Below are 24214 nucleotides of genomic sequence, written 5' to 3'. Positions count from 1 at the left end.
TCCTAAAGAGTCGTGGTATTAGACAGAAATCTCAGCTAGGGAGAGATACAAGCAACTATGGCACCCCACCCCCCACCAGTGACAGGTGGAGGAGGAGAATCAGTCCTTTCCCACTACAAAACAACCACCTCTCAACCTCAGAGGATCCCCAGGTGGACAGCCCAAGTCAAGAGTTCTAATCAGATTGTCCAGGGAAGTACAATCACTGATCAACAGAGAGAGTTCAAAGAGTCTCCAGCGGCCCTATAATAGATATGCCTAGGCAGTTCCATCTCACAAACACAAGGGGATGGAGCCTGAACCCCTCCAGTGAGCCACCAAGTCAGAAAAGATCACCCGCTGCTCACCATCCTGGCACGTCTCCCGCTACTGTGTATCCTCTTTTCCCACGCCTCCCAGCTTCCACACAAGTCACTATTTCCGCACTGCTGTCCAGTGGCCCACACAATGCCCAGGCCTCTCAGGGAATTGCCAAACACTCAGGGCTCTGCAGGGGGCAGACCTTCAGACCACCAGGTGAAGTGAGAAGGGTGGACTGGGAGTTCAGAATTGTGGGAAAAATATTTGTTCAATTTTATGTTGGGCAGGATGATGCCTGGGCTCACAAGTGGGACCTCCCTGGAGAAGGAGGCTCAATGTTTAGTGACTCTCTCCCATCGGTTAAAATGAGAGGTTTTCTATTCCCTCCTTGCTTGCTGAGAGCCCACAGTGAGCCTCCTGTTTGGGGGAGAGGACTGTCATCATCTTGGTGATAGGCTTTGTACCTGGAATTTGTTTTCTTGGATCGTCTTTCTTGGAGTCACAGCTTGCCTCAGCAGAGATGATGTGCACTTGTCAATCTTCTTTCTTAGCTCAGCTTTCCACCTTTGGCTTCACTGTGTCCACTTCTGTCCACTATCTCTTCCTCTGGACAGGGGCCTCTGGCGAAAGCTGCCTCTAAGCAAAAGCTTCCTCGAGATCCATTGTATTTGGTTTCTATCACAACCACAATCAGTTGCCACAAACTTAGTGGCTTCAAACAACACCCATTTGTGATCTCATAATTCCATAACCCAGAATTCCAGGCAGGCTTGGCTGGGTTTCCTGCTTAGGCTCTCACAAAGCCAACAGTGAGGAATCATCTGCTCCCAAGCTCATTAGAGTGTTCGCAGAATCCAGTTCCTTGCGGCCATAGGACTGAGACAGCCCCTCCCCCCAGTTGCTGGCTGTCTCTGCTTCCCTCATCTTCTGACCAGCAACAACATGACCGATTCCTTCCCACACTTAAAGCTCCCTAACATGGCCTCTTCTGTACCAGGTGAGAAAGTTCTCTGCTTTAAAAGGGACTTGTGTGATGAGAGAGGGATCACTGCCCTATCTTATGGTCATCTGTGCCATGTAGCATCACACCATCCTGGGCGATGGCTCACCTCACTCCCAGGTTCTGGGAATCAGGGTGTGGATATTTAGGGGCCATCCTGGACATTCTGCCCATACCAGCAGTAGCCATAGGGCCCACCACAGTGAGGTAGACATTTTATTGGAAAGAAAGTGAACTTGAGCAAGACGAAGTGAGCTCCTTGAGATGGCACCAGCCAGGGCATTAGGGTTGCAGGCAGTGAAAATTAATGTAACTTATTAAAGCAAAACAACAGCCTTCCCTCCTGGTCACCCAGACAGTACACTCCCCTGGCCTTCTCATGGTGGTCTTTTACCCCCCAGATGCTTGCTGTCTTTCATAACTTCTTAGCAAATCCAGAAAGTTCTGGCTGGCCTCTGGAGTAAAGGTGAGGCCTCAGTTCTCCAGGTGGATTAAATATGTTTTCCTTAGATTAAATTATCCCCACAGGGGGCAGAAGTCACTGGTGGAATCAGGTTAGCACACTACAGCCTGTGGGCCAAATCCAGCCCCATGTCTATTTTTATACAGTCCACAAACTCAGAACAATTCTTACATTTTTAAATGGTTGGGGAAAACTCCAAAGGGATAATATTTCATGACACATGAAAATTTCATAAAATTAGAATACATAAGGCTTTATTGGAACAGAGCCATGTTCATTTGTTTATGTATGATCTGCCTCTGTGCTGCAGCAGCAGAGTTAAGCAGACCCAACAATGACCATCCAGGCTTCAAAACCTGAAAAATTTACTATCTGGGCCTTTACAACGTAAGTTTGCCAATCTCTGAGTTAAATGACAATGTCCTTAGGACTACTATGCTGGTCATCGGTGGCTATAAATGTTGGCTTTGGGATGCCTCAGGTAGTCTTTTTATTATTTATTATTTATTTGGGGTGGGGATGGGGTCTCACTATGTTCTCCAGGCAGGACTCAAACTCCTGGGCTCACGCAATCCTCCTGCCTCAGCTAATGTCTCCTGTATTCTAAGCAGGATACTTGGCCTGGGGCAGGGGCAGGAATGGCTTTTCTCCCCTTTTATTCCTTGGCCCCTTCCAGCCCTCCAGTCAACCGTTCCCATATGATTCTGCCTATCTTCTGTTGGTTTGTGTTCTTGAAGAAAATGTCTTTCTGAGTCTGATTCCATCTGCCTCAGTGGCATGGTGCTGTGTGCATCCCGCTGCTTCTCACCCTTCCCACCCGGCCCCAGCACGCATCTCCATCACTCCTGCTGCAGGTCCCGGCCCCAGCACGCATCTCCACCACTCCTGCTGCAGGTCCCGGCCCCAGCACGCATCTCCACCACTCCTGCTGCAGGTCCCGGCCCCAGCACGCATCTCCACCACTCCTGCTGCAGGGTCTCCCATCCACTCCCCACAGGTGGCCTCTGATGTCACCACCCCAAATGTCACCACGTTAGCATTCTCACACATGCCACCGTGTAGCCTGTGTGAGAACTTCCCCAGGAGAGGTTTTGCTGGGTCTTTGGGGACGTGGGGTATATACTTAATTTGGCCAAGTGATGTCAATGAACCCCAATGGTTCTTTGATATAATCCAGATCACCAAATTCTTTTGGCCTTACGATTTTTGCTTTTGAATTTCTGAGTAGTCCTCTGTCCCTAGGTTACAAATCTATTTGATTGCATGTTCTTCTGTCCTTCACATTTCGGTCTTCACTCCAGAGTCCACCCTCTTGCGTGGCATAGACAGGAACCCAACTTGAGATTTCTCCATGTACCGGGGGAAGCTAGCTTTGGTCACATACGATTAAAAGCCCAGTCAGACCCCTTATCAGCCTTCATCTTAGTTCAGTCATTAGCCCAATAATTCCTTCAGGGGTGGGGAAACCGTGGCAAGACCCTCACTTGTGACATACATACATACTACATACTACATACATTCTTTAGGAGCAATGGAGTCAAGTTCTAAGTTCAGATAATTGCCGTATAAGTAAGTTTCTGCCTGAATGTAATAGTAAATAGAACTGGTGGTTTAAAAGTGAGAATTAAACTACTTGGGAGGCTGAGGCAGGAAGAATATTTGAGCTCAGGAGTTTGAGGTTGCTGTGAGCTCAGCTGAGGCCATGGTACTCCAGCCTGGAGCAGAGTGAGACTCTGTCTCAAGAAAACAAGTGAGAATTACAGTTCTGGGTAAAATGACTTTTAACTATGAATTTAACTTTTGACCTACGCTTTAGATCAGCACTGCCCAATAGAACTTTCTGCGATGATGGAAATACTTTCTGTCTGAGCTGTTCAATACGACAGGCAGGAGCCCCATGTGGCTACTAAGAGCTTGAAATGTGGCTGATGAGGAACCAAATTTTTAGTTTCATTTAATTTTAAGTCAGTTTTAAGTAGCCACATGTGACCGATGGCTGCCCATTGGACAGTGTAGGTACAATTTCAAAACTGCGGGACTACCACTGCTACAATCCACACATGTATTTGAGGTCCTGGAAGGAAAGTGAGTATTGGAGAAGGCAGGTGCACAAGGAAGAAGCTGTGAGCAGAGGACGGGAGCTGATACCTGCTGAGTGCCTACTGCATGCTAGGCTCACACATCCCTCATCTAACCTGACTCCCAACCCACGAACAGGGGTGACTCACTCCTGTTTCAAAGATGGGGAGCTGAGTCTCAGTTGAAGGTGCCCCTGACTGGCCCGGATTAAACAGAGGGGCCAGGATGGTAGCAGGCCAGCTGGGCACTGATGGCAGGCAAGGATACCACCCTTCCTAGAGCTTGGGCACAGTCCAGCTGAGTGACATAGCAGCCTCCAAGTCCAAATCCGCAGGAGTAAGCACCTTATAGTCCCAAGGCAAGGCTGCCACAGCCAGTGGGAAGTGAGGCGGAAATTAGTGCAGGCGGCTGGAACAAGGCATCTCTGTACGAGCAGTATCTTCCCACAGGTGTTGTAGAGATTTAGGGGGAAGAGGGTTTGTCTCAATGACTTGGGAGAGGGTGCTCCTGACGTGGGGTTCTGCCAGGGATACAAGCCTCTGAGCAGGTCCCCTCACACCCCACACACTTCCACATGTTCAACTGGGCATTTGCTGTGAAAAACTTGTTTTCTCTGTAATTATCCGAGAAACTATATATATATATCAACCAGAGGTAGACTCTATTATATATAATTGTGTATATATATGTATATATGTATAATATACAATTATATATATATATATATACAATTTTTTACAGAGTTTTAACATACAAAGAATTTTCCAAGAACGGAATGCTGTGTGAGTTGAGGGGAGTTTATACTTTATTTTGTCTAGAATCTTTTCTTTTCTTTTCTCTTCTCTTTTTTTGAGACGGCATCTCAAGCTGTTGCCCTGGGTAGAGTGCTATGGTATCACAGCTCACAGCAACCTCAAACTCTTGGGCTGAAGCAATTCTCTTGCCTCGCCTCCTGAGTAGCTGGGACTACAGGCGCCCACCACAACACCTGGCTATTTTTTTTGTTGCAGTTGTCATTGTTGTTTTAGCTGGCCCAAGCCGGGTTTGAACCTGCCAGCCTCGATGTATGTGGCTGATGCCCTACTCACTGACCTATGGGCACTGCCCTGTCTGGGATTTTCTAAGAGTTACTCATCATTTCAGAACCACATCAAATAAGGTGACTGGACTTGTGGGGCTCAGCCTGCTGACAAGGAATGCCTGTGTCCACTGGCAGCTGTCAGGCTGTGGATGTGTCAGTCTGAATGGCCATCTGTCTTCTATTTATCTATCCATCTAGCTAGCTAGTTCAATATATTTCCTTAGCCCTTATTTCAAAATGCCAATATAGGCTAGGCATGGTGGCTCATCCCTGTAATCCTAGAACTCTGGGAAGCCGAGGTGGGTGGATTGTTTGAGCTAAAGAGTTTGAGACCAGCCTGAGCAAGAGCAAGACCCCATCTCTACTAAAAATAGAAAAACTGACACAGTGCTCTATACCCGGCATTTTGATTTTTTTAATTTTTTTTGAGACAGAGTCTCACTCTGTCATGCTGGGTAGAGTGCCATGGCATTATAGCTCACAGCAACCTCAAACTCTTGGGCTTAAGCAATCCTCCTGCTTCATCCTCCCAAATAGCTGGGCCTACAGGTGCCCACTACCATGACTGGCTAGTTTTCTCTTTTTTTGAGACAGAGCCTCAAGCTGTTGCCCTGGGTAGAGTGCCATGGCATCATAGCTCACAGCAACCTCAAACTCCTGGGCTCAAGCAAGTCTCCTGTCTCCTCCTCCCAAGTAGCTGGGACTACAGGCACCCGCCACAATGCCCGGCTATTTTTTGGTTGCAGCCGTCATTGTTGTTTGGCATGCCCGAGCTGGATTCGAACCCACCAGCTCAGGTGTACGTGGCTGGCGCCTTAGCCACTTGAGCCACAGGCGCTGAGCCGCCTGGCTAGTTTTCTTTTCTATTTTTGGTAGAGACAGGATCTCACTCTTGCTCAGGTTGGTCTCGAACTCCTCAGCTCAAGCAATCCACCCACCTCAGCTTCCCAAAGTGCTAGGATTATAGGCCTATGCCCCTATGCCTGGCTCAGTCTTTTTATTTAAATAAAAAGCAAGTTATATCACTGTCATAAATGTGAAACTAAAATTGTTTTATGTGTTCATTATTTTTTAAGTGCACATTCAAATAAATGCTTAACTGTTTTTTGGGGGTTTTTTTTGTAGAGACAGAGTCTCACTTTATGGCCCTCGGTAGAGTGCCGTGGCCTCACACAGCTCACAGCAACCTCCAACTCCTGGGCTTAAGCGATTCTCTTGCCTCAGCCTCCCGAGTAGCTGGGACTACAGGCGCCCGCCACAACGCCCGGCTATTTTTGGTTGCAGTTTGGCCAGGGCCGGGTTTGAACCCGCCACCCTCGGTAAATGGGGCCAGCGCCTTACCGACTGAGCCACAGGCGCCGCCCCTGCTTAACTGTTTAAAACACACACCCATCTATCCCTTGGTATGCCACCTAAAATTGTCTCAAATATCCATGGAGTCAGGAACTCCATCTACTTAGAAACAGCATGTTATTCTAATTTGCCCTCACAGGAGCCTGGCGCCCAGTGTTTACCCATGTTTAGGGGGGAAATAAAATAGAGGCTCAGAGATGCAGAGAGGAGTGTGGAGGTCCCACAGCAAAGCCACGGTCCTGCAGGGTGACTCCTAAGACTGCTCTTTTTGCATCCCAGAGCTGAGAGAGGGGCTGCCAGATGCAGACCAGGAGCTGGGAGCCAGGAGCTGCCGGAACAGGGGGAGAGGAAGAAAAGCAACATCTGGCCCTGTCTGATGGTGTAAAGCCACTGGGCTGGTGGCCAGCTGTGGTCACTGGCCTCCGGCAGGAGGAAAACATCACAGGCTCACCCGGGGATCTGGGCGGCATGCAGATGTGGCCAGCTGGCGGGAACACCCAACCACACACGAGGACTCTGGGGTCTGTCAGGAAGTAAGGGCATCTGCCAGGGCCTGCCTGTGCCCCGAACCGCCTGCGGTTATGAGGGGGCTGCTTTAGCAATGTCTGCGGGATGATAGGTGGTCTGGGACAGTCTGCATTATTCTTTCACTTAGGGCCGACCCCTCTTTGAGGCCAATGGGGTTCTCTAGGGAAAAGCTGATTAGAACTGGGGAGGGTGGAGCTGAGAACCAGCCCAGGTCCTGTGGCTCCAAACCTGGTTCTCTTTCCCCCTTATCTTTCCTCTAATCCAAGAGCAGGTTACCAGGTGACGGGGGTATCTGCGAGACTGACCCAGCCTCTGGGCTTGTCCCAGACTGACCTACCCTTGTTATTCCTCCCCTAAATTGCTGCCAATTGATTCATTCATTCATTTGACAAACCTTTATTGGGCCACACAGTCCCTGTGCCGCACGCCCACAAGGAAATCCCCGTGAATTGAGGGAGACACGTCATGATACCCCATGGGAGAGTATTTGAGCTCTGGGAACCCAGGACGGGGTGTCTTAGCCTGAATAGCTTGTAAGGAAAAGAAGCCTGTCTGGCTGTCAGTTCTGGAGGCTGGGACGTCCTAGGGCGTGGCACCGGCAGCACTTGCTCAGCAGCTGGTGAGGGGCTTCTTGCCCCATCATCCCATGGTAGAAGGTGGAAGGGGGAGGGAGTGTGTGTGCACAAGAAAGAAAAAAAGAGAGAGGGAGGATGGAGACCAAACTCAGGCTTTCCTCAGGAACACACTCCCTCAATGACTGACCCACTCCATGACAGCATTAATTCATCTCTTAACACAGCTGCAGCAGGGATTAAGCTTATAGAGCAGAGAGAAATGTGAATTTTATTTTGAAAGGGACTTAATAAACACAAGTTTATGGCCCACACTTACTGGGAATTCCTTGTTCATGTTGGTCATTGCAATCCCTGATCTCCATCACAAATGGGGCTCGGCAAGTTCTCCAGGATAGGGTGGGCACAGTGCATATATAGCCCTGGACAATATAAGAGCATCACCGACCTGTTATTGCTCAAACTCTGGTGGCTGAATGCCACTTGTCCCTCTAAGAAGTTGAGACAGTGGGTCGCTTGGGGTTGCCTAACTAATTAGAATGCCAGAATCTCAGAGTTTATTATCAGAATTAACCAAATTGCTCCCTCAGCTAAGATCAGTCATACACCACCACCCAAGGAATCAAGAAAGAGCTATCAGGTGGTGCCCATAGCTCAGTGGTTACAGCGCCAGCCACCTACACTGGAGCTGGTGGGTTCCAGCCTGGCCCAAGGCCTGCTAAAACCATAATGACAACTAGAACAAAAAAAAAAAAGCCAGTGTTGTGCCGGGCACCTGTAGTCCCAGCTACTTGGGAGGCCGAGGCAAGAGAATCATTCAAGCCCAGGAGTTTGAGGTTGGTGTGAGCTATGATGCCACAGCACTCTCCTGAGCAGCAACATAGTGAGACTCTGTCTCAGAAAAAAAAAGAAAGGAACAGCTGAGGCGGCGCCTGTGGCTCAAAGGAGTAGGTGCCGGCCCCATATACTGGAGATGGCAGGTTCAAACCTGGCCTCGGCCAAAAATTGCCAAAAAAAAAAAGAAAGAGAGAAAGAGCTATCAATCTGCCAAGTGGTCCGTGTTCAGGCTGGGTGAGGTTTCCCAAGTTGGGTCACATTAAGCCATAGGTTTCACCCTGCTGGTGCCCTTCTGTCAATTTCTTTAAGTTTCAGTTTTGCGACATACTCCCCACAGAATCCAAAGACTTTGATTTCCCAGACGCTGCAATCTCATGAGGTTGTAGGTGTGTTTTGGAGAAAGGGAGTAAAGGGCCAGGAGGATTTTCCAGGCTCAGCCAGCTGGGGGTGGGGGCTGCACACTGTGCTCTGGACTGTGGCCTCACATACGTTCATCTGCGTGAAACACTCAGGACAGTGCCCGGCAAGCTCCATGGGGGTCTTGGATATGGTTATTATCATGTGTGAAGAGTCATGCACAGGAAGTTCTGGGTCTGCCCAGGGATCATCTCCAGGAACAAGGCTGGGTCAGATCTTGGAGGAACCTCAAGGTGATGATGATGAAGAGGAGGAGAAGGTGGAGGACATTAAGGTTCCTTCTGCTGGGCACGGGGAGCCACTGGAGCATTTTGAAATCTGATCTTTGCTCTTCTCAGCAGCCAGAGTGGAATGGGACAGGGTTGAGGTGGGACGGGGCAAGGGCCCCTCTCCCCACCCATAGTGCCCCCCTCAACAAAATAAACAAAATAGTCTCTCTCTTCCTCAGGATCTTTTCTTTGTAACCTCAGAAACTCCCTCATGGAGGGGCTAGGTTTTCAGGGGATCCGGGCTTCTCTGGCTAGCTGGGAGGGCCACAGAAGTCTCTGCAGCAGGGTCAGAGCTGTTTCAAGAACATGGTCATGGCAGCAAGTGATGATGCCTGGGGTGGGAAGAGAGAGGAGAGACCTTGGATCCTCCAGTCAGGAGGGCAGCTCCACCTCTGGGAGTGAGAGGGTCACCCACAGCACTCAGCCTGCCCTGCAAGGCCACCACTGGCCCTTTACTTTGTACCCAGTCACTGAGCCAAAAGATGGCAGAGGCAATTCCATCCTCTCCCCACAGCCAGCTCCAAGGAGCACATTCTTACATGAAACCCTCATTAAACTGCTGTGTGGTCCAGTCTCGGGGCTGACGGCTGTCAAATGTCTAGGTCCATAAAATTCTAACAAAGACTTTAGCAAAGCAGGGCACCCACTAGTAGGTGGGTGGATAGTTGGATTTGTAGGCAGTCAACCCAGAAATACTATATGAACATGTTCTGTTAGATTGAAACATCTAAGTGGCTCTGTTACAGATCAAAGGTACTAAAATTTACCTGTTCCATAGGGTTCAACCTCCCCAGATAGCCATCCACTACGTGATAAATAAAAGTAGGACATTCTAGCTCAGTTTCTGTAACTCAGTGAGTAGGGCACCGGCCACATACACTGAAAGGTGGCAGGTTCGAGCCCAGCCCAGGCCTATTAAACAACAATGACAACTGCAACCAAAAAATAGCCGGGCGTTGTAATGGATACCTTTAGTCCCAGCTACTTGGGAGGCTGAAGTAAGAGAATTGCTTAAGCCCAAGAGTGGGAGGTTGCTGTGAGCTGTGACACCATGGCACTCAATGGAGGGCAACATAGTGAGATTCTGTCTCAAAAAATAAATAAATAAAATAATTAAAGTGGGACATTTCAAGGCCTATCTGAGTCGTGCCAGCCAGGTAAAAAAACAGTGGACGGGGAATGAGGTCAGGTCCTGGAGGTGGTGGGCCCAGATTCAAATCCCACTCTCCCCAGCCACCTGGCAACTCAACTTTTTCCTCCCCTGAAAGATGCCAGCCCCCAAGTCCAGGGGTGAGTGTTACCCCACATAGCACACCAGGCCCGGTGAGAGTCGGGATGCCCAGCCAGGGCTGCTCGGCCCTTTCCCCCTCTTTCAGCCCATTCCTTCCTGCTGAGTGCTCCACTCTGGTCATGCAACACCCCTTTCCGTCCTTGAACACGCCCGCTGCTTTTCGTCCCCCATCAAGTCTCTTGCATTCTGCTCACGCCCAAGTCCCACCTCCTGTAGTCTGCCTCCCCTGCCCACTGCAGCCTCAGCACCCTCCTTGTCTGTGGGAGGGAGTGGCCTGGGTCCAGTGCACAAGGCCCTGATGAGCGAGCACTTGTCTGCACTCCCTGCCTGAGGGCCCGGGGTGTCACCCATGAAGGCAGCCCACTGGATGTGGTGACTTGCAGCTCCTTCTCCCCTCTTTGTCCCTCCCACCTCCTCTGCCCACCTGCACATACACACCTGGGCATAAGAAGGGCCACAAAATAGCATCTACGCAACAGCCCTTTGCCGAGCAGCCTCGCTGTGGGAGCCCTGGGTCAGGTGCCAGTCTGGGAACTGAGTGGTGGGTCAGGTGCTGTGCACTCACCTGTGACCTCCAGGTGGCCAAACTCAATGGCTACCCTTTGGATGGTTAAGGGGGTGATGGCACTTTTCTCTGAGGCGAGGAAGAAGCGCAGATGGAGGAAGGCAGGGATGAGTCCGGGGGGATGGGAGGCTCTGAGAAGCCTGTGGATCATCCAGGCAGCAATGCTGAGGCAGCAGTTATGCTGGAGGCTGGATCTGAGGCCAGGGCTCAGAGGCGCAGCCAGAGCTGGAGACATGGACACTTAAAGCCATGGCCAGGCCCCTGCAAGCGCACACAAAGAGAGGAGGTCCCGGATGGAGTCCTGGAGCACATGGCCGTGGGTCAGGATGAAGAGGAGACACTGGCAAAGTGGACAAGGCGTGCCTGGGGGCTCCAGCGGGCACCCTCTCCTGGAAGCCAGGGAAGAAGCTGTCACTGAGGGAGTCAGTCAGCATCCAACGCTTTGTCTACAAGCCAAGTAAGATGCCCAGAGACACAGCCACTGGCTCTGGCAGCATCACAGTCGGGGGTGACCCTTTGAAGAAGTTGTGCTGTCAAGTCGAGCAGCACAGGATGGCAGCTGGGGAAGCCACACATCAGAGGGCGGCGTGGTTTATTTGCTTGTTTTAAAGTGCTGTCACAGCACATTTGTGTGGTTGGGGGGCTGACCTGCAGAGTGATGCGGCAGAGAGGTCACGGAGGAGCAGCCGAGCATGTGACCAGAACTGCACTGCCAGGGTCTCTAAAGGAAGCTCTTAGTTCTGCTGCTTTGCAGCCACATTTCGCTTCTTGGAAAATTCCAAAGTATGTCCTAATCCATCCTGCTCTCCAGATGGCTCTGCTCTCGGTGGCTTCCTTTTCTCAACTTTGCTGCTTGTGGCCTGGAGTCACCTAATGAGGATGGCAGCTGGGCTACCGCAGAGCTCACTTTGCAGGCCTCCCACATCCACGTTTCTCTGTGCGGCCTGGGCAGGTTCCTCTAGCGCTCTGTGCCTCGGTTTCCTCTGTACAATGTGGATGATGACCTCACCTCCCACACAGACTCACCATGAGGAAGACGTTTTGAGAGCTGCATACCCACACAGGTGGGAGCAGGTGGGAGGGGGTGTGTTCCAGTGTACCCTAGACAGCTGCACTAGGAAACTTTAAGCAGGCCTGTACCTCCCTCTAATTTTGCTTTTGATGCCCTTAAATATCTTAGGTAGAAGAAGAAAGATCATCTCATGGGTAATACTTTTGGCCATTTATTCTTTTGTTTTCTTTCTTTTTTTTTTTTTTTTTAGACAGAGTCTCAAGCCGTCGCCTTGGGTAGAGTGCTGTGGCATCACAGCTCACAGCAACCTCCAACTCCTGGGCTCAAGCGATTCTCCTGCCTCAGCCTCCCAAGTAGCTGGGACCACAGGCGCCTGCCACAACACCCGGCTATTCTTTGGTTGCAGCTGTCATCGTTTGGCAGGCCGGGGCTGGATTCGAACTTGCCAGCTCCAGTGTATGTGGCTGGCGCCTTAGCGGCTTGAGCCACAGGCGCCAAGCCACTTTTGTTTTCTTAATGAAAAGCAAGCTTGAGGCCAGCACAGTGGCTCACGCCTATAATCACAGCACTCTGGGAGGCAGAGGCAGGAGGATCTCTTGAACTCAGGAGTTTGAGACCAGCCTGAGCAAGAGCGAGACCCCATCTCTACTAAAAGAAAAATTAGCCGGGCATAGTGGCAGGTACCTGTAGTCCCAGGTACTCAGAGGCTGAGGCAAAGCAAATTGCTTGAGCCCAGGATCTTGAGGTTGCTGTGAGCTATGATGACACCCTGGCACTCTAGCCTGGGCTACAGAGTGAGGCTGTCTCAAAAAATATCCATATATAATCTTCATAACAGAATTGTAATGCTCTCATTCTTGGACCAAACATGGTCTAAGAAAAACTGGGTGGGAACACAATGGCACATCCTTAACTTTATGGGTTTTAAAGATTTTTCCAGCTTAAACATGACAAGGGTCACTTTTGCAAAAATATTCAGCCATTCCTTCATTTCTCTAAAGGCTTTTCCTAGAAGGCATCTTCTAGGGCTCCAGACCTAACCTTATCCTATTGCTGTCTCCAAGTCTGCCACATCCCCTCATCAGCGGCTCTGCCTTTGATTCAAGCAGTTCCCCAGGGTCTGCTTTTTCAAGATAAGCAGTTTCATTCTGCGACTTGGAGGGCAGACCAAGGGACAAAGTGTGCTGCAGAGATGGGAGAGGGACGGACTCTGGTATAAGGTGGGGGTTCAGGGTGAGGGATCAAACTAGTTCAATAAGTGACCAGTTCCTTAGTATTTTCATGTGACAGATTTTTCTTTCTTTCCTGCTCTTGTAACTGTGGGGACAGGAAAATGAATATTCAAAAAATGAAGTCCATGGAATATATCAAGTCAAGGGACTGATGGGGGGATTTGGAGGTTCTTCAAAGCCCAATGAGATGCTTCAGTTAAAGGCTTTTAGGGGCAAGGAATAAAAATATGCCATTAAAAGTAGCTGAAACAGCCGGGTACGGTGGCTCACACCTGTAATCCCAGAACTCTGGGAGGACGAGGCAGGTGGATTGCTTAAGCTCACGAGTTTGATACCAGCCTAAGCAAGAGCGAGACCCCATCTCTAAAAAAAAAAAAAATCACTAGCCAGGTGATGTGGCGGGCACTTGTGGTCCCAGCTACTCAGGAGGCAGAGGCAAGAGGATCGCTTGAGCCCAAGAGTTTGAGGTTGCTGTGAGCTGTGATGCCTCAGCACTCTACTGAGGGCAAGAAAGTGAGACTCTGTCTCAAAAAAAAAAAAAAAAGTAGCTGAAACAATAAAGACTTTTTAAAAAATCTCATCCATAATAAGAAATCCAGAGGTGGGTGGCACCAGGACTGCTTAACTCAGCAGCTAAAAGGTATCAGGGTGGCTGGCATAGTGGTGCACAACTATAATCCTAGCACTTTAGGGGGCCAAGGCAGAAGGCTCACTTGAGACCAGGAATTTGAGACCAGCCTGGGCAACATAGTGAGACCTGATCTTTACAAAAAGTAGAAAAACTAGCTGGACATGATAGCATATACCAGTAGTCCCATCTACTCATGAGGCTGAGGCAGGAGTATTGCTTGAGCCCAAGAGTTTGAGGTTGTAATGAGCTATGATGCCACAGCACTCCAGCAACAGAGCAAGACCCAGTCTCAAAAAGGAAAAAATTGTCAGGGTTCTTGCCCAACTATTCAGGAATTCAGACATTTCCTCATGGTTACAAAATGGCTGCAGTAGCTCCAAACATTCCATCCTCACACAACAATGCCCAAAGGCAGGAAGGAAGGGGCATTTTCTTTCCCAAGGCCTCTTATTGTGAGGATGAACATCTGTCCCAGAGGTTCTGAAGATTTCACCTTGAGTCCCATTGGCTAAAATTGGATTATATGCCCATGCCCTAGCTGCAAGGGAGGCTGAGAACATGAATATCTGGCACTTTTCTGGACTGTGAGAGATGGACTCTTCCAAGTTGATAGTGGCTGGGTGAGCTATGCCGAGTAAGAAGTGGAAGAGAGTGGCCACACCCCTCACTCTCCTCCTCAACACCTGTGTTTCCCCCACTGCTGCAGGTCAGGGGATTCCCAGCTTCCAACCCCCACACGAGCCAGCCCAGAGCCAGGAGACAAAAGTGGCGAACCTGAGGACATTGGGACCGGAGACCCAGGCCCCACCGCAGAGGGAGCCTGGCAGTCAGATAGCAGCTGGGGAAGCAGAGCCCTGGATGAAGGTTTGTTCCCACATGCCCAGTCTTGCTGCCAGGCCCACACTTGATCTGGCTGCACCCAACCCCTGCTCTCAGAGGCCTGTCTGCACTGATGCTGCCATCCAGCCTCCAAACAGAGCCCCATGCCCCTGGCTGCCCGAGCTAGCCGTCTCAAGCCCACAAAAGCCCTTTTCCCTATTGCCTTAAGAACCTGGACCTGGCCAGGCGTAGTGGCTCAACACCTGTAATCCCAGGACCTTAGGAGGCAAAGGTAGGAGGATTGCTTGAGTCTAGGAATTCAAGATCAGCCTGGGCAACAGAGCACAACCCTGTTTCTACAAAATAATTTAAAAATTAGCGAGATGTGATGGCATGCCCCTGTAGTCCTAACTACTTGGGAGGTTGAGGCAGGAGGATCCCTAGAGCCCAGGAGTTTGAGGCCAGCCTGAGCAACAGAGCAAGATCCTGTCACTGCAAAAAAGTTAAAAATTAGCCAGGCATGGTGGCTCACCTATGGTCCCAGCTACTTAGGAGCCTGAGATGGGAGGATCCCTTGAGCCTGGAGTTCAACATTCCAGTGAGGTAGGATGACACCACTGCTCTACATACAGCCTGGACAAACAGAACAAGACCTCGCCTCAAAAAAATTTTAAAGAGCTTGTACCTGAAGAATCTGGTGGGGGTGAAGCCTTTATGAAAGGAAGGGACTGTCTCCCTGGTAGGCTACAAAAGCTGGCTGAGATGGTGCCCGGTACCCACCCGGTTCAGCTGCGGCAGGTGCTGGGCCTCTACCACTTACATCCATGCTCAGAGGCGTCTCTCCCAGTCCCCACATAAAATCCTGGGGCTGATCATTCCCAGGCCAGTCACACTTGGGAGTGTGAACAGTAGCAGATGTGATGGCCTCACCTCACAGGAGGAAAGGACGTGGGGAGCAGCTTCTGGAGGAGGAAGAGGATGCTGGCACCTGAGCCCCTCCCCTCTGCCCACTCATGCCCCCCCCATGATGTTGGGTTCCCCACCCTCGTCCTGTGTCCCTGCCTTTGTGCTTCTCCAGCAGCGGATGAGCAGCTGTTCCGCTCCGTGGAGGGCCAGGCTGCCTCTGATGAGGAAGTGGAGGAGGAGAAGTGGCAGGAGGAGCAGAGGCCGCCAGCCGAGGCCCGGCCACTGCGGGCACAGCTCTCCAGCTGCAGGAGCCGGTAGGTTGTGGGAAGCCAGATCCTGAGCTGCCCACAGTGGGCCTTGGGCTCTCAGAAGCTGTCCCAGGAAGCCTGGGGCACCTGGGAGTCTGGTTGGCCTGGCGGGGTCCCCTCCCAGCCCCTCTGAGGCTCTGTCCCCTAAAACGGAGGAGATTTCCCCAGAATGCATGACAATGAAGTGAGGTCATCTTCAAGGGTACAGCTTGTGACTGGCTTTAATTCCCATTGGTTCTCTGTCCCCAAGACTTGCTCCAGAGCTCTCGAGTTACTCCCAGGAATTAGGGTCACCCATCGACCCTGACCCTTTCCCAATCCACGGCCAGCACCTCCCCCAGCTTGGCCCTGGGCTGGCGCTTTCTTATCTATTCTCTTGTGTAAACCTCACAACCACCCTAGAGGGGACCAAGGACAGGCCCAGGAAGGCCGAGATCAGATGAGTCCCCTGGCTTATCTGAGCCTCAGTCTCCTCATATCTAAGATGAGGTGGTAACACCTGTCTGGCAGAGGCCGTATGAGTCTTCAGTAAGAATGTGAAATGCTTGGTGCACAGTAGTAGGTAGGCACCCTTGGGAGGGTGACATTTATTTTTATTATCACATTATAAAGTCCTTTAGATTTCCAGGGGGTATTAGCACCAATTCTTCACATGCATTCATTAAGCATCTACTATATGCCAGGCAAATTTTGAGGCACTGGGGAAATGGCAATAAAGCAGACAGTGTCTGTCCTCTCTGAGATCCTCTAGTCTAGTGAACGTGACAAGTGTGAGGAAGAGGGATAAAGCAGGGAAGGGGCGGAGCAGGGGCAGGGAAAGGCGGGAAGCCCTCTCACAGAAGGTGCTATTTGAGCAGAGACCTGAAGGAAACAGGAGCGGTGCAGATGCTGGGGGACTGGGGGACAGCATTCCAAGGGACAGGAACAGCAAGTACAGAGGCCCTTGGGTGACAGAGGGACAGGGAGGAGGCTCCTGTGACTAGAGTAGGCGGAGGGGAAGTCAGAGAGGTCACAGCACAGATCAGATGAGACCTCTGGCTTTTCCGCTCTGCGAGAGGGGGCACCACGGGAGGGTGCTGGTGCAGGCAGATGCCACAGCCTGGCTGTGCTCTTGAGAAGCCGACTAGGTAAGGACACTCTCTGTGGTGGGAAGGAGTAGACCCCCACAGTGCTGGCACTCTCCTTTGCTGCAGGTGTGATGACCAGACAGCCAAGAGGCTCCTGACTTGCTTTGGCCACTTTGGAGGTGCCGACCACGCCCACACCCTGGGGGAGCTGGAGGCCCATGTGGCCATGCTGGTGGAGCAGCTGGGGACCCAGGGCTGCAGTGGTGGGAAGACTCTGGGGACGCCGGGGGAGGAGGTCAGCAGAGCTGTTGCTCACAACCATGAGGACCTGAGGGAGCACAGCCAGGTCCTGTGCCCCATTCACAGACTCAGAGAGACCTGACATCCTGTGATTAGATGTAATGAGAAATCTTTTGGCTGCAAGTGAAAGGATCCGTCTCAGATCAGCTTGAGTGCAAAACAGGAACCCACTGGAACTCGGAGGGAGAAAGACAGGGTGCTCTGAGCTTTGGGCGCAGCAAGTCCAGGGACTTGAGCCCACCTGTCTCCCCACCTGCTCTGAGTTCCTCTGGGTGGGGCCTCACCTTCCCCCACTGCAGAGGTGCTCAGTCCACAAGCCTGGGGAGGGGAAGGTACGACCACGCATCAGCTCAGCTAGGCAACACCAGAGGGAAAATGGCTCTCCTAGGACACTCAGTCTCAGGGAAGGATCCAGATGGCCTTGGTCATGTGCCATCCCCGGCCAAGTCTGTCATGGGGGCAGGTCCAGTGAATGGTGTTTCCACTAAAGTCAGATGAAGTGGAGGAAGGGCCGTTTCCTACAGGACAGAACAACAACAACAGATGATGGGGGACCAGACGCGGCAGCCGCCCTCTCCATTTCAGTGACACCACTTAGCACCTTTCATGGAGGTTTCTCAAGCCCACTGCAGCCACATGTGCAATGCTATCCAAGGCTGTCACTTCCCCAATCCCTACCCCACTGCGGTTTGGCAAATTGTGGTTTTGATATAAGATAGTTTTATATTTATGTATCTGAAATTCTGGGGGGAAAAAGGGTCTCTACTGTTCTTTTACCTAAGTGTGATCTCACGAAGTCCTGGCTCCTTAAATAATTTTTGTGAATGATACCAGTTGACACGCACAGCACAGAGACAGCATGCAGGGCTCTCGTGTGCTTTCTCTCGTCCTATGCTCAGAGAGCCTGGTGAGGTAGGGAATGAGAGGCGGGGCTGGGCCGAGCCTGTGCCTCCCAGAACCAAGGCAGCCACACCGCCGACCTCTGAGGCCAGCAGGTGAGTCTTGGGGGTAGGAAAGAGCAAAGGGACCTATTTAGGCTCCAGCCTCTTCAATAAAAAGCCAAGGCAGAAAAAAACAGACCCTGGAATGTCATAGTAAACTGGACAAAGACCAGGATCATGCAAACTTTTGGGTTTTTTGAGATAGAGTCTCTGTTGCCCCAGGCTATAGTGCTGTGGCATCCGCCTAGCTCACAGCAACTTCAAACTCCTGGGCTCAAGCGATCCTTCTTTCTCAGCCTGCTAAGTAGCTGGGCGTACTGGCACCCACCACAATGCCTGGATAATTTTTCTATTTTTAGTAGAAACAGGGTCTCACTCTTGCTCAGGCTGGTTGCAAACTCCTGAGCTCAAGGAATCCTCCCACCTCAGCCTCCCAGAATGCTGGGATTACAGGTCTGAGCCACTGTGCCCATCCCACGCAAACTTTTTGTTGAGATGTGCAGAAGGAAACAAAGAGGAATGCCACCACATTGCAGGCCAGTGTGGCTGCTTCCGAACCTCCCAGTCACATCTGCAACATTTCCAACTTCTGGAACCCCTGCCTTCGGGTGGACACACCCTTTGGTTACTCACCGGAATAGGCAGCAATATGGTGGTTACACACTAGAACCAGACTGTCTTTGTTCAAATCCTGTCTCATTACTTGGCTAACCTTGGCCTAAAGTTACTCAACTTTTCCGTGCCTCAGTTTTTGCACCTGTAAAATCGTCATATTAATAGCACTAAGCTTCATGGATGGGTGATACTTGAGGTGAGCTCCCAACAAGTATTAGCTGTGGTTATCACTGTTTCTGGCATTCTTCTGTGTTGCTTTGATTTGCTATAATGAGAATACAAGAACGACTATTTTCCTGAGGCCTTGTTCTTGCCTACTCAGGCACCCGTTGGGGAAAGTTCTAGCCTTCGTGGCTGAGGAGGGGCTGCCACACAGGTGCTGCATGGCCCGGTGCACTGCTGCAGGCCATCTGGAAAGAACTTGGCCACATTGCTCCAACAGGGATAGCCCCCATCCCTTTCCCAACTACATTTCAAGGAAATAGGGGCTGGGGGAGTTCCATGATTAGGTGGCCTTCCAGCCCCCCCTAGTGGAAGCAGAGGCACTGGACCTTGCCTCCTCCTGACTGAGCCGAGTAGACCCTGGGCACCCAGAGCCACCAGACTTTGCCACTTCTTGTTCATTTCATCTGTCTCAAGAGAGGGGACCACCTCATGCCTGTTATGCCTGAATTAGAAGGTGGGTGGCCATGTGACACTTTGTCTCTGCTGGGCATCTGGTGTCCTCTGGTGGGACTGGCAGAGCCTCAAGCTGTCGCCCTGGATAGAGTGTCGTGACATCACAGCTCACAGCAACCTCCAACTCCTGGGCTTAAGCAATTCTCTTGCCTCAGCCTCCCAAGTAGCTGGGACTACAGGTACCCACCACAACGCCTGGCTATGTTTTGGTTGTAGTTGTCATTGTTGTTTGGCAGTCCCGGGCTAGATTCAAACCCACCAGCTCTGGTGTATGTGATTGGTGCCCCAGCCCCTTGAGCTACAAGTGCCGAGCCGGGATTGACAGTCTTGGTGGCTTCCTTTGCCGAGGGTGGGCTGGTGACTTGGACTGGGCCAATCAGGCTCCATCCTGGAGCTCCCATCCTGGGAGCGGGGTAGCTGGAGAGGGCCCTTTTCAACTATGGCTTCTGGACACGAGCTTTGAAATGCTCCTGCTATCTCACCTCGGAGCTGCCCCACTGCTGAGGTCCTCAACTTCTGGTCCATTCTGCCCACTAGCCTGCCAGTAAACTCCCTTTCTGTCTAAGCTGCCAGATTGGTTTCTGTTGCTTGCCATCAAAACAAATTTATTAAAAAGAAATGAAACCAGACAGAGAAGAGAGGAGAGAAAGGAGTCCTTAGACTAGGAAACAAAACACACGACTCTTACTTACATCACTCAGCTCACTGTGCGGCTTTAAGCCAGGCACTCAGCTTCTCTGGGCTTGATGCCACCTTGGGGAGGTGGGGTGGCTTATCTGCCAGGCTCCCTGGCAGACTGAGGGAGGTCAGAGGAGATGACCCCTGGGAAGGGGGTCGGGGCAGGCCATGGCTGTGCCAGGGAGGGTGCCATGAGTTCCAGGGGAGAGGGCGGCAGGCTGGGTGCTGAGTCCCTTTCTCCCCGCAGGCAGAGCTGCAGCAGAAAGTGGAAGACAATGAACACTTGCGGCTGGAACTACAGATGGTGGAGACTGAGAGGGTGCGGCTGTCCCTGCTGGAGGAGAAGCTGGTGGATGTGCTGCAGCTGCTGCAGAGGCTCCGAGCCCTGGTGGGTAGAGCCCTGCAGCTGGCACGCTTGGGAAGGAGAAGTGCTTTCCGGAGGGAATCCCCCTGTGCAGACCCCAAGTCCTGGCTGTCGGCTCAGCCCACAGGTGTTACAAGTATTCCAGTTTACAGGGGCAGTGACAAGTATCTGTTACAAGTGTCCCAGTGTAACTGGAATCTCAAAACCAAAAGAGGACAAATATCAGAAAGGAAAATTATAAGCTAAGGTCACATTTACACATGGAAGTGAAATTATTAAATAAAATATGAGCAAACCAAATCCAGCAGTGTTCAAAGAAATGCAACACAACCAAGTTGTATTTGTCTCAGGAACTCAAGAATGATTCCAAATCAGAAAAAAACACACTATCACGTTTGAGTCATACATTTAAAAAAAAGAAAGGAAAAAAAATCTATCACCATAGTACACCATGTTGCAGAATAAAGGAGAAAAACCATATAATGATCTCTACAGATGCAAAAAAAGCAAACAGTAAAATTCAGTCTCCTTTGAAGACAAATCCTCTGGGGGGGGGGGGCATGGTGGTTCATGCCCATAATCCCAGCACTTTGGGAGGCCAAACTGGGAGGATTGGTGGCAGTCAGGAGTTTGAGACCAGCCTGGGCAACCCAGTGAGATGCCATCTCTAGAAAAAGGAATTTTTTTAATTACCTGGGCATGGTGGTACATATCTATAAACCCAGCTACTTGGGAGGCTGCAGTTTTGGAGGCTCTCTTGAGCCTAGGAGTTAGAGGTTACCATGAGCTATGATCACACCACTGCACTTCAGTCTGGGCAACAGAGAGAAATCCCAGCATTACTTTTATTGCTGGTTAAAATGGACATAATAAAATTAATTGTTGCAAGAATCAAATAACAAATGCAAAGAAATGCTTTCTTAGTCATGGTTATTTCCCAAATGCCCATCCCGGCATGTAGATAGGGACCTTCAAATGTAAATCCTTTAATTTATGACTTCTGATGACATGCTCCATCCGCCCTCGAGGAGTCTCTGAGAAGCCCAGCATGGCCAGCCTAGGAGTAGGGGTGGGAGAGAGTAGAGGGCCTTCTCTGCCCCCAGGAAGCTTCACAGAAACCCCCTGGGGCCGCCAAGTCCCACATGCTGAATAAGGACGCAGCAGCCACGGTCTTATCCAGCCCTGCCCCCATTTCTTTTTAAGAATATATCGAAAAGAGCCCTGGGGAAGATTTTGTTGAGCACGCTGGATACCTGCAGAGACCAAGGTAGGCGAGTGTCCTGCCTACAAAATATCCTGACTGTACCTGCCGTGAACACCTGCAGGGGGTGGGGGTGGAGGGGTCGCTGGGAACAGGCTGTGCAAAGTTGAAAGTGCTAGTTAACAAGAGCAGAGTGTGGAAGCCCCTGGGAGATGTGCCAGACAGAAGCCAGCAAGGTCAAATCCACAGAGGGAGCTGGGCCACCCAGCAGCCCTGTGGGCCAGGTGCTGGGGAGGGTGGCAAATGAGTCTTTACAAGGACCCCCGTAGGAAGGAGCTATTATCCCCATTCTGCGGATAAAGAGACTGAGGCACAGAGGGTCACCTATGGCCACACCTGAGGCCTTGGGTACCTTCCTTAATTTGGTCCCTGCTGTTTAGACAAAGTTCAGGGTACCAAAATGTCATTGGTACCAGCTGTACCCAGTATAGTCAGGAGGAGCAGGGCTGTCTCCTGCGTCGAGGGCCTCAGTGGCTCCTGGGGCAATGGATGAACCTTTGCTCACTAGCCTCTCCAGTGTCACTAAGCAGAGCTCAGGGATCTCCAGGTATGTCCCTGAACAGTCCCTGGCACCCAGGAGATCAGGAGTCATGTGCTAGAAGCCCCCTCTCAGGTCCTCACACAGAGCGGGGCAGGGTGAGAGGGTGCAGGGGATGGTGGGGGGACCAGGGAGGAGAGAGAGGGCTCTCTGGGTGAAGGTGAGCACATTGACCTTGCCCTCTTTGCCCTCTCTTTCCCTCTAGAGGGGAGGTCTGGCCCCTTGGCCATCCTGGATGCCCTGCACCAAGCCTTGGCTGGCTGTGAGCTCTTGCAGGGACAGCCCTCTGAACCGACCTCTGCAGCTCCTGCACTCACCAGCTCCCTCCTCATCTCCTACTGAGGATGCTGGCCCAGCTCTGGGCACCCTGGTCAGCCCGACCACCAGAGGACCAGCCTCCATGACCAACCTGACCACTGTCAGACTGCCCTCCACAGCTGGTCTGACCATGTCACATCATCAGGACTCTGGAGGCCTCCGTCAGAGCCTCCCACCGCAGAGCCTGGCAGCCAACCTTTCCATGGGCCCCCCACACATCCCCTCGCCACCCTGTGTTCCTGCCTCCTGGGTCCATGGTAAAGCCTGAAGTTGCTGGATCAGCCCACACCTGTTGCTGTCTTCTGTCTCCCCTGCCCTCAGAGCAGACATGCTCACTTACTTCCCAATCCAGTCCAGAGTCTCTTCCTTGGAGTCCCAGCATCTCCTTCCCTCCCAGACACGTCCCCTTCCTCTCACCAACCTGCCTGCTGCAGGGGAGACTGAGCCCAATCTTTGGGCCATCTGGTCCACTGGAAACCTCTTCAAACTCTCCATGCCCCAGAAGTGTCTGGGGATGCCAAGAAGGAAACTGTAGCTTCCGGGGGAGTGGGTAGGGAAGTGGTCTTAACTAGCTATAGAAGAGAAATAGGATTTAGCTGGGCAAAGAGAGGAGAGAGGAGCATTTAATTTGAGGTAACAGCAAGTGTGGTGCCAGAAAGGGCCCCATGAACACAGCACCCGGAGCCCCGCCTTCCCAAACAGAAGGTACGAGATACTGGACCTCGAGGGCCCCTAGAAGAAGTAAGACAAAATGCCTGGCCTCACCTCACTTAAAATGTCAGAGGAGAGAAAGACACATTGGAAAATAGCACAATGTGGGTGAAATCAGTGCTAAATGGAGGTAAAATAAAGTGTCATGAGTGTTCAACCAACAGGGGTTCGTCTGAGCCACCAGACGCACCACAGGAAAGGGAGGCCGTCTGCTCTGTGGAGCCAGGTGGGGAGCTGGGAGGGGACGGAAGTGGGACGGGGGACGTGGGGAGCTGGGAGGGGACAGAAGAAACACACAGGCCCACCCAATTTTCAGATGGTTTGTCTGGAAATGGAATAAACGGGATGAATGCTGTGACCATCACAGAGGGGCCGCTCCGCCCCGGTCCTGTAGGATGGGAAGAGCCCAGGACCCCTCAGGGCCCACTCCAGAGCTCGCTAGGCCACAGGCTCTGTGGCTAATGACTGCGGGACCCAGGTGATGCCGACCCCCCACGGGTCTACTCAGTAAAGGAGATGGCTGTTCTGGCTCCTGATGTGGTGCTGGTTACATGAACGTATGCCAGTGTTAAAACCTGGTGTGAGCAAGACTTAAGAGCTCCAGGGGGCTCGGCACCTGTAGCTCAGTGGCTAGGGCACCAACCACATACATGGGAGCTGGTGGGTTCAAACATGGCCCGGGCCTGCCAAACAACAATGACAACAACAACGACAACAAAATATCTGGGTGTCATGGCGGGCACCTGTAGTCCCAGCTACTTGGGAGGCTGAGGCAAGAGAATCGCTTAAGCCTAAGAGTTTGAGGTTGCTGTGAGCTGTGATGCCATGGCACTGTACCGAGGGTGACATAAAAAATAAATAAATCAATATCACTTATAAAAAAAGAGCTCTGGGGTCCTGCCAGAGGGAGGGTCCTACGCTTTTGTGAGTTTACCTCCAGAAGCACTGTTACATTCTCACAATAAAGATGTTTTTTAGGCAGTGCCTAAAGCTCAGTACGTAGGGCCCCAGCCACATACACCAGGGCTAAGGGGTTCAAACCCGGCCTGGGTCAGCTAAAACAACAATGACAACTGCAAC

The 24214-nt window shown here is 51.4% G+C and overlaps 1 protein-coding gene across 2 annotated transcripts in view; it reads left to right on the top strand.

The window, feature by feature from the left end:
• EFCC1 (EF-hand and coiled-coil domain containing 1) overlaps nt 1-23978 on the top strand; it is a 52053-nt gene extending 28075 nt beyond the window's left edge. Inside the window, exons 3-8 of one of the 2 annotated variants that reach the window (XM_053598872.1) lie at nt 14337-14494; nt 15531-15669; nt 16857-17025; nt 20190-20330; nt 21510-21573; nt 22311-23978. In XM_053598872.1, coding sequence (XP_053454847.1) covers nt 14337-14494; nt 15531-15669; nt 16857-17025; nt 20190-20330; nt 21510-21573; nt 22311-22447 — 808 coding nt within the window. In that variant the 3' untranslated portion in view covers nt 22448-23978. Of the gene's footprint in view, nt 1-14336; nt 14495-15527; nt 15670-16856; nt 17026-20189; nt 20331-21509; nt 21574-22310 lie in introns of both variants that reach the window. The other variant, XM_053598871.1, reaches the window with a different exon arrangement.
• Nucleotides 23979-24214: the final 236 nt, after the last annotated feature.

Source organism: Nycticebus coucang, chromosome 8 (genome assembly GCF_027406575.1).
Source record: "Nycticebus coucang isolate mNycCou1 chromosome 8, mNycCou1.pri, whole genome shotgun sequence".
NCBI classification, from domain to species: domain Eukaryota; kingdom Metazoa; phylum Chordata; class Mammalia; order Primates; family Lorisidae; genus Nycticebus; species Nycticebus coucang.
This window is presented reverse-complemented; position numbering and strand designations above follow the sequence as displayed.